At 50.1% G+C, this 10430-nt stretch overlaps 2 protein-coding genes across 2 annotated transcripts; one reads left to right on the forward strand and one right to left on the reverse strand.

Annotated features, from left to right (window-relative positions):
• Positions 1-287: 287 nt before the first annotated feature.
• Positions 288-8002, reverse strand: LOC114828518 (cytochrome P450 4c3). The gene is made up of 8 exons (XM_029112968.1): positions 7753-8002; positions 5225-5423; positions 4455-4642; positions 1645-1840; positions 1325-1493; positions 953-1190; positions 686-865; positions 288-594 (listed from the first exon to the last, which is right to left on the reverse strand). The coding sequence occupies exons 1-8, from the start codon at positions 8000-8002 to the stop codon at positions 422-424; spliced, it is 1593 nt and encodes a 530-aa protein (XP_028968801.1). The 3' UTR covers positions 288-421.
• LOC100903679 (erlin-1) lies at positions 2576-4779 on the forward strand. The gene is made up of 4 exons (XM_003738128.1): positions 2576-2834; positions 3196-3517; positions 3633-3906; positions 4026-4779. The coding sequence occupies exons 1-4, from the start codon at positions 2728-2730 to the stop codon at positions 4310-4312; spliced, it is 990 nt and encodes a 329-aa protein (XP_003738176.1). The 5' UTR covers positions 2576-2727; the 3' UTR covers positions 4313-4779.
• Positions 8003-10430: the final 2428 nt, after the last annotated feature.

The raw sequence follows: 10430 nt of genomic DNA on the forward strand, positions 1-10430 counted from the left end.
AGCTCCAATCGACAAAAGAGCCGCATCCGCGTGGCCCACGATCTTCATTCGAGATCTGGGCTTCTATTTGTGTCCGATGGGGTTGTGCCATGGATCCCAATCAACGATCGCTGAACTGCGGAGACGTCCTGCATGCGCAGGATCACTCGCATCGGGAAATATATTGGTGATGCGGTCAGAGTTGGTTCACAATCTGTGCAAGAGCAAGCTCGCATCTTGTGACATCGCCGAGCTCGAAACCCCCGAGATGACATGCCCCATGCCGTGAAAGGAAGAGCGCACTCAGACGATAGGGAGTTTATTTCATTGTACATACATAATGTCTGCGGTACCCGACGTTATCTCGTGGGCTCGATACGGTGCATTCACCGCCAGACTCTTGCTCTGCGGAGGATTGCGGCAGCTGCTAAGGGCAGGAGGCTCACGATTTTCGTGACGTTCTTCTTGAGATCGATACAGGCAAACCTGTCCTAGAGCGGAGCACCATCTCTGCTGACAGCTCCAGTGAATCGAATCCGACCAGTGATTTCACGGTGTAGTGCCTCAGCAAGCTGGATAGAACCACTTTCTCCTCCATTAAAGCGAATCGTTGACCTGGAAAATTCAAGTCGAGACATTTCTGGACCTATATGGTAGACACTACGAACTAGCGGAGGTAGCGATCTCTGTGAGAGACTGGGATTACCGATGCAATTCCGCGGCCCCGCAGAGAACGGGACGTACGCGAAGGGATGTCTTCCATTGCAATTTTCGGGGAAGAAGCGGTCCGGTATAAATTCTTCCGGTTTGGGGAAACTCTCTTTGTTTCGGTGTAGCTGGTAAGCGAATACGAGGACGACGCTGCCCTCCGGGACCTGGTATTTATCTGCGAAAATCATGATCGTTCAAGAGAGATTTCCCCATCCTGGCAAATTCTCGTTCAATCCAGCCCGGACTTCGAGCACACACTCACTCAGGTTGAACGTTGTGTGCACCTCTCTGCCTACGATCGGAACCGAGGGGAACAATCTCAGCGCTTCTTTGATACAGCACTCCAAATATTTCATGTTTTTGAGATCTTCCATATCAGGCTGTCTCTTCTCGGAGCCGAAGATCTGATCCAGTTCATCTTGGCAGCGACGCTGAATCTCGGGGTGATGACCCAGCAAGAATATGGTCCAAGAAAGTGCCATTGCCGTCGTATCATGCCCCTTCAATTGATTGGAAGATTATCATAAATGTTTCAGTCCCTTAGCCTTGAAGAATCTCGAGGCCCCGCAGTATGAGGTCGCTCATCGGAACCGGGCAGATGAGTTTCGAAATCAAAGGATCACGAATACTGAACCTCGAACATGAAGGTGTCCACTTCCTCTCGAATGTCATGTTCTGGCAAGCCTGACGGATTCGCGAAGTGCTCTTCGAGAAGGAGGTCCAGGAAAGCCAAACGTTTCTTCCCACCGGATGTACCATGAGTGTTTTCTCGAATTTTTTGTTTCTTCCGCTCCCGTATAACACTGGAATAGGACCGATTCGAGTTAAAAACATCTGTACATCTAAAAACGGAGACGATTCTCATCCCGAAAGTTACATGGAGTCTTTCTTACGTGCTACCTATGGAATGTTTTCTCCGCGAAATGCAGACATGTTAATGCGGCCGATACGTACCCTTTCGTGAAGGCGTGGATCCCTCTCACATGTTGATCAAAAACTCGTCCAGCTTCAGTGAGCAAATACAGGGAATCCAAGTATAGCCACGGTCGGACGAGCCGTTCCAGGAAGAATTTACCGACGGCATAGACGTCTCTGACGTACTGCGATTCAGTGCCCCTTTGAGCGCCGACCTTAACGCCCATGGCAGTTTCTGAAATGATGAGCGGAAACTCATTGCCGTCTGTCTGGATCAACTCATTCGGGGATGAGTCTCGCCCCGTAGAAACCCATACCTTCCCTTATCTCACGGAGCTACGGCCCGATAGTATGCGACGAGATTGTGCGAATTCGAATATTTTCATTGACCCCGGGAGCGGACTTTAAATGAAGTCTCGGAGAATTCTGCCGGATCCGATTGGTCCCCATGGTGACTTTTATGAGATATGTGTTTCGGCTCCTGAAGCTCTCCTCCCTCCGATTTCCATCGCCAACTGCGATGACTTCAAGGAATTGTCTATCAGGAAAGTAAAGATTCGGAGCACGACCTTATCCCTCACAATACCCTTTTCCCCCATAATGAACCCAATAATTGAGAGCCGCTCCCGGACACCAACTGGACTCATATCAGCCATCGCCGATCACCGAGCTTGTCGAAACAAGAGCGCTCTTCAAGTGTTGTTATTGTTATTGCCAGGTAGTCGTCGCCATGCAGGCAGACAGGCCCACCATCGCAGCGCGCGCTTTCTTTCACCGTTTGAACTTCCTGATTCCGCTCATCTGAAACTACTCATTCTGACGGGGAGCTCACGGAGGGAGCTAGAGAATCATCGGAATTGAGGAATCCTTCCAAGCCGTTCAGCTTAGATCCATCTGTGAGCTCTTGTCGTTTCTTGCTCATCTGACTCGTCATCATTTTTTTTTAACGCCGCAAGCATCGGCTGCTAGCGGTTGATGGGTAGTGTGAGAAGCTGTTCGAAACTTCTTGCTTTTGACCGACAGCGCCGTAAACTTCGACTGACGCGAGCTACGTTCGTAGAATCACTGCGCGAGGATCCCCCTTAGCAGTGAAGGTTTTCTGCCGCGACTCCGACCAGAACGATGCCGGTCGACGCTAGAGTTCTCCTACTGAGCCTGGGAGCTTTGATGTGCACATTATGTATCTCATTTCACCGCATAGAGGAAGGACACATGGGTGTATATTACAGGTGAGGTTCCGAGGCTGGGGAGCTCGGGCGTGGAAATCAGCGCTTTGTACTTCGATCGTTGCGTCTGCCGAGCTCGTCGATAACTTCTCTACATTGTACTTGGAATTTCTTCCGTATGCGTTGGACTTCAAAATGCGCTTCGGAGTCTACCGCTTGATTGAATGATGCGCTTGATTCAAAGCAATAATTAGGAACTGGTACCGGAAGCCGCCCCAAGAATGTTCAGAGATCGCGCAGGGACGAAGCGAATTTCGACTTGACGTTTTGACGCCGGAAACTCGGAGACTGATGATATTGTGCTTCACCCCTCGGATCTCCAAGTCTTCTCTCTATAATGGGCGATCGATCTTATTCATTCCAGAGGCGGAGCGCTGTTGAAGACGCTCTCGAATCCGGGGTTCCACCTCATGATACCTTTCATCACCACGTTCCGATCGATACAGATCACAATGCAGACCGATGAGGTGAAAAACGTCCCCTGCGGAACCTCGGGCGGAGTTATGATATATTTCGATCGGATCGAAGTTGTCAATGTTCTAGCTCGGGAGAGTGTCTATGAGATTGTGAAGAATTACACGGCGGATTATGACAAGACTCTTATCTTCAACAAAGTGCATCACGAGCTAAATCAGTTCTGCTCGAGACACAATCTGCAAGAGGTGTACATCGACTTATTCGATCAAGTACGTGCGAGTTCTCTAACCGTCGAAGCCTCAGAAGAGGATTTTGGATATTTCGATCACTGTTGGCGAGAAAGGCTACCAAAGACGTTTGTAATTCGGTTTCTCTCGATTCCAGATCGACGAGAACCTTAAGACAACACTGCAGCGAGATTTGACCGTCCTCGCACCGGGTCTATACGTACAAGCGGTTCGAGTGACGAAACCGAAAATTCCGGAGACCATCAGACGAGATTACGAAGCTATGGAAGCCGAGAAGACCAAATTGCTCATTTCGGTCCAGCGCCAGAAGGTGGTCGAGAAAGACGCTGAGACGGAGAGGAAGAAAGCAGTCATCGAGGCGGAGAAGAACGCTCAAGTTGCGAGAATTCAGCACGAACAGAGAATTTCCGGTAGGTCGCATCGAGATCTTCAGCGCGAAACGAGAGACAATTCTCAAGATTCTCAATCCTCGATTCGGTCTCGGCAAACCATAACCCGTCGATAACCGCGCTGACAATTTCAATTGCAGAGCAAGAAACTCTCAAGAAAATGAGTCTGATCGAGGACGAAATGTATCTCTCGAAACAGAAAGCATTAGCCGACGCGGATCACTACGCGAAAGAGCGCGAGGCTGCCGGAAATAAATTGTTGTTGACGAAGGAGTATCTCGAGCTGAGGCGATACCAAGCTCTGTCGGCGAACAACAAAGTATACTTTGGCAAGGACATACCGAGCATGTTCTACGACAGCTGCAACCCCCTCCCAGCCAAAGAAGTACTAGGGGCAGCTACTAAACAGACGAGCGGTGCAAGGTGATGAATAATCGGGATTCTCATCCCGTCGCATCTCGGTGTCATTCCAACCAGTGGAGGGAGACCGTTGAGACGTGCCAACGTGGTTTCCGCGATGATGAGGACCGATAGAGGACGAAGCACGGTGTTGCTGAGATCGAACTTACCACAAATTATATCCAATGTGCACTTGGTGATAATGGGGACGACATCGAAGTCTGTACCAATTTTTTCCTCCAAACATTCTACGAATACTTCCGCTTGCTCATTCATTACGGGCAAGAAATCCTCCAGGATGCGAAAATGGAATGCCGGCGTCAGCATCTTTCTCCGGGAGCGCCACTTGTTTCCCCAACTGGAAGAGAAGTTTCCCTATTTATAGATTTTGAACCCGTTGTTTTCTATTATATTCCTGATTATGGTGATGAAAGTGTTGACGAATATTCTGCTGCGTGATTGAATGAGGGGCTGAGAATAAATGTTTTGATATATCTTCGTGGAATCGCTTTGTGGATGTGCATAGGGGGGAACCATCGTGCGGTAAGGTGCTTCCCTTCGAATCGATGAAAATCGGATGACGATTGAGGGATTCCAAACGGACGTTCAGGACTCTCGTGGACGAGGCTTGTCGTCCTCTGCCTCAAGAATCACCGATCGACGGTTAAGTATCGCGAAAGAAGGTGAAATACAGATCTTCCTGACAGGTGAGTCCGCATGGGAACTGAGTCACTGAAGCTGGGGCAGGGTCCCACTTCTGGTCAAAGCGACCGCTTCTGAGAGTCTATCTTCTGTAGCGCAGGTTACTACTTCTCATTTAGAGCTCGCGAACATATCGACGTTGGCACCTCCTTGTAGGCACCTCTCTCTACAAGATCATGATCGCTCACCTTGATTCCATATCTTCGAGCAGATTATTTCGATCGTACAACTCCCTCACCTTGTGAGTAGTCCTGCTCCCAGCCATGTGTTCAGTAAAGAGTACAGAATCGGTTTCTTGAGATTCGTCGAATGATTGAGAACAGCTTCGACGCCTTCCGGGGAGTATACGATGATAGCTGGCTGGAACCCCAAGAAAACCTTGAAAACCTTCTCTCTATGGAACCATATGCACAATCCATTTAGTAGCTGGAAGATGCCTGAAAATAGAAGTAAGCCTGATCAGAGTCGATCATATCCGTACGCCCTCGAGCCCTTGTTCCTCGCCGCAAAATCTCCATCCGGATACAAGTTGCGGAACCTAGCTGAAGCGGATATGGCTAGTGAGCGATGCATTCCCACGAGAAGCTCCTCAAATAAAATGGATGACGGTCGCAGAGAGGAGTCCCGGCCGGCGCCAATCCTCCACCTCTCCGGCGTTGAACCGCGAGAAGAGGGACCGGAGGAGCAGTTCATTCCGTCGGGTTCCGTCAAGGGCTGCAATCGCGGTCGATTTCATGGCCTTCCTCTAGAGGATGAGTTAGAGTCGTGATCTTTTGGTGATCCTTATATCCATCTTGGCTCTTAGCGTGATGCCTCTCTCGGAATACGGGCAGAGCTGGGAGCCATCATCGTCGTCATTGGTGCACGCGTGACCTGTCGCGACATCTTATCGACTGACAGCTTCATCGAGCCGAATGCGGACACCGGGATGTCGGCGTTCTGGATTTGAGACCCGGGACCGGGGACACAGCCCTTGAGCTCATAGTCACAGCGGCCGAAACCGAGAACCTTTCGCGGTCGCCGAGGAAAATTTGTTTCGTGAATCTTGAGGATCTTATTAGATTCATGTATGAAGCTCGCACAGCTGGCAGAGCGGATGGATTTCGCGAATTTCTTACGCAGATCTCCGGAGGCGACCCTTCTCGCGCCTGGGGCCTGGGTGATCTTGGCGTGAGCTTTGTCGTCTTCCATTTTGCGCGGAGCAAGCAGGGAATTCGGAGCAGTAAATGAGCAAGGTCCCATACTTTCGACGGCTTAAAGTTTCCCTTAGGGAGAACATGATTCCACACGCTCGCTTTGATCTCAACAGAGGAACGAACGGGAATCGTAGCTCATAAGGAATTACGCGGTCAACTCAGGTAGGAACTATGACTCCTTGGGTCATTACAACACAGATCAAATGCTTGGATGTTTCCCATGAAATAAGCGGAGAAAAAAGGATCCTTCGTTGCGATCATCCCGGAGATCATCAAGAGCATAGACCCGAGCAGGAAACTCCAATTCTTAGATGTGCTCCTTTCTCCTAGGTGCCTCCGGCAGGCATTGTACCTGCCTCGGAACCGCTACTGAGAGACTTCGAATTCGTCGCAAATCACGTCGAGAAGATCACGAATCACGACCCGCCAGTGATAGGATAGGATCGGCGCGATGTCGCGGGATTACTATGCCCCCATCGAGATTTCATGAGATCAGGCTCGTCGGAAGAAACTCGATAAGTATACTCGAACTTCCATCTCTGGGGATCAATGTGGATCATCGGAGGCTAGTTGCGAAAAGGCGAGTTTCGAATGGATTATCTGACCTTAGCCCACGAGAGAGGGGGGGGAGGTCACTCGACAGAGAAGAGAATTGATGGACTCTATGAAATCCATAATCTCAACGGATGCGAATTCCGAGCACGAGCAATAGGTGTACCCACCACAAGGCTCCATTCCTCTCGCTAGTTTATCAACAGATCTGAGGGATCACCTCAGAATGTCACCGAATACTCCCGAACTTGAAATGAATCAGGAGCTCTCAAACATGTTCTCAGACAAGATTATCCGCGTGAACCGTCGCGTGTCCTCCTGGTTCGGAACTCCTCGCGGCGGAGCCGCCGATGCGAGAAACTCAATGGAATTGGAACTGCTCTGCAGCCTGTCCGCCCAGATTGCTTCGATGGCTTTCCCGAGAAGCTCTCGACTGGACGATTCCTAACGGTTTCCCATGTCAAGGTTTCAACCCAAGGAAAATTTCTGGTGAGCGAATGATGCCGTTCCACTTTGACGCACTCACCAAGTCCCTTACATATACTCGCTAGGGCTAATCCAGCCCGCTTAGCTACAGTCAATGAGTAAGCTTTCCCCAGCCATCTGTTCTGACACAGAACTTGGGCTTCGATTCACAACTCTATCATCTGTGCAAAAATTCACAATACCAGATTAGCTGTCATGATATAAGCACACAGATCGCTCCCGTCATCGAGTGTTTCGGTGAATTATCTCGCTGTGATGACGAGGGAAATCACCGAGGCATCCACTGCCAACAACCCCCACGACAACCTCCCGAGCGAAGAGGGGGAGGGGGTGAGAGGATGGGAAGGGGTTTTGTGCCTGAATTTGGTCCTCGAAAATCCGCGTGCAGCTTCATCGAATCCGATGATCGAGATCTGATTCTATTGATTCCAATGCAATCTCTCCGGTCCCGCGACAATCCTTATTAGTATCAGTGATATTCGACATCGCCTCCGCAGCGCATATGATGGAGGGTTTGGATATTGATACAGACCGGTGGACGTTTCCAGGAACTCAGAATAGGCATGTTGCAGAACCAAACAGAAAATATTATAAGCTGGCGGTATGTATCCGATTAGGTCACGACTGAAGGGACCGGGCATGGGTCTCAGAATTTTCCATATCCGGTAGTAACGATGCACGAAAAGACAGCAGTACGTGAAGATGGTCGCGAGACAAACACTCAACACAGACTTCTGCACGAAACTGAGATCACTCAAATAATCAGAAACCGTGGTGAACATGTTCACTCGGATTCTCGCTGATGCACGGCGCGCTGTCTTGGGACTTGCCGTCACGCGGAAGCCGAAGTAAAGTACAGTGAGCAACGAACCGCAATTCTGTCCAACAGAAAGAGGGGAGAAAGTGCTTCGAGTAACCTTCGATGCGACGCAGACGGAATGGCAGAAATCCGCTCCGATGATATGATGAAGTCTTCCGATGGGATTGTTTCATCAGAGAAGAACGCGATAACTTCCTCTCTAACCATCGACACCACAGTTTCATAATTTGAAGCGGAAGACAAATCGAAGATAGCAAACAGGAACGGGAAGAAATAGCCCCTGAACACTCTCAGCGGCCACCGACTGCCGTTGGTTCCGTCAATGGCACCGATTTTTTTCATGCATCTCTCTATAATTTCTCCAATATTGTAGCGGACCGTTGCTTCCCCGTGTCGATGAGGCGGGTGCCTTAGTTTCGGCTCTTCAGGGGGTGAACGGATACGCTACCGGACGTTTTCTGATTCCAAGATTGCTTGACCAAATGACCATGAACTTCGGTGACAGGAAGTTTTCCCGTTCATCAGGTGATTGTAATAGCGGCGCATCCCTCGAGAATACGGATGCGGTGACCATCGGAAGACCTGGGATGATTATCTATCCGCACTGGGTCAGAGAAAGACAGCTCGGTGGATACGCGAGTACCAGTTGACAGCAGGAACCGCTCGAAATGAAGAAGGAGTCACGGAGTCGCGGGTGATGATTTCCGGATCTCCCGGGCACCGCGCGCTGTGACCCTGACCGATGATAATTTACACAATTGAATTGTTTCGGCACGAGAGGTTCACGGTTCCTGGGTCAGGCCTCTTCCGTTCTCCCGCCGATACCTTCTCCATTGTGGGGTATCGATGTTCCACGGACAATGCGGATCATTCTGCGAGAAATTATTCGCCGTGCCTCGCCTCTGCTTTCCCAAATAACTCCACCCAAGAGATCCTTGCGTGGAGGCGGCGGGGAGGAAGCCATGTTGCCGCGTGATTAGTCATCCCCCACGTGAGGGGGGAAGGTAAAGTCGAGCGGCTTCACTCTGCCTGAAGTATCGGCCAAATCCGAATCATCTCAGAAGCTAACCGATTGATAGAAAACCGCGAGTCCCATGATGAGAGACTCGCCGAGCCGCAATAATAGTACACTTCGAGCCGTTTGCTCATTCGATGAAGAGAGATCGGAATCGAACGTATGAGACAGTCGAAGCGGTTCTCCGTTCTGTGCGATCGACCGGAGTCTTACTGTACCTGTTGCGTCCATTCCGGCTGCGATCCGCGATAGCGTCGATCGTCACCGGAAAAATAAAGAAATTCTTCCCTACGGGCGGTAGTGCCACCTTATTTTTCGTGAGGATCACTCAAAGTACTATTAGAAGTGAAAAGCGCCGATTTCGTCGACCTTCGCCCCGGTCAAGTTCAAGCCGATGCGAATCGCGCGGCGAACGACCTTCACCTCAAATAACGGAAGAACCGCCATTCGTGTCTGAACGTCATTTCTGGAAAATAAAAACTCTCGATAGGACATCATGGTTTGGAACCCTTTCTGGAAAACTGAAATGGCTTGGAAAACCATCCACACAAAATAAGAGCCGTCTTCCCCGAATATCGATTTGACGGATTGTCGACATATCGGTGCGTTGCGTTAGGCATCATGGGCAGTCGAGCGTCATGGTTAGCGACCGTTATTTCCTCCATCGGAATGAGAGGATTTTCGAGTCGTGCATATCGTCTACCGTCAAAGGACCTGGCTCATTAATCTTCTGTTCCGCTGTTCCGTCTATGCAAAGTTTATCTTCTGTTTGTCTCTACCGGAGTCCGGCTATATCTGTGCTCCATAATATTCTGTCTCCTCGGTTCGTGTGTGTCTGCCCGATACTCCAGAATTTTGCGATTCTCTCACAGATAACAGATGAGAGCTTGTTCCCTTCCTGATTTCATTGATTCGGCTCATTCACCTCCAGGTCATCAATGTCTTAGAAACTCCGGATTAATCGATCACATAAAACGTCGGATGCGTTCGCGTTTGATCACTTGAGAGCCCAGAGACCGGAGACTCCTGAACCGTTCATCGGATCGACGTGAGATTACTCTTATTGCAGACCGGACTCCCACGCTGATTCGAAGCGCGTGGCAATCATCATGGATCGGATCGTTCCACTTCTAGCGTCCGGAGGATAGAATCCACAGTGATCATGGAGGACGAGGGAAAGGTGAGGGAAGACTTGCGGGATCAATGACAACGAATCCGCGAGAGGTAAGGATAGGGGGTCGGTTCGTCGACATCGGTGGATCCTTCCATTCTTGAGAGGGAAAACTCCCGCAGGCCGATCGATCTTCTGATTGAGGAACTGTGGCAATTGGAACTGATCGCCCACGCCCTTCCAATTCGGGAAGAAGCGCGAGTT

This window comes from Galendromus occidentalis, unplaced genomic scaffold (assembly GCF_000255335.2).
Source record: "Galendromus occidentalis unplaced genomic scaffold, Mocc_1.1 scf7180000075782, whole genome shotgun sequence".
Lineage (NCBI taxonomy): Eukaryota > Metazoa > Arthropoda > Arachnida > Mesostigmata > Phytoseiidae > Galendromus > Galendromus occidentalis.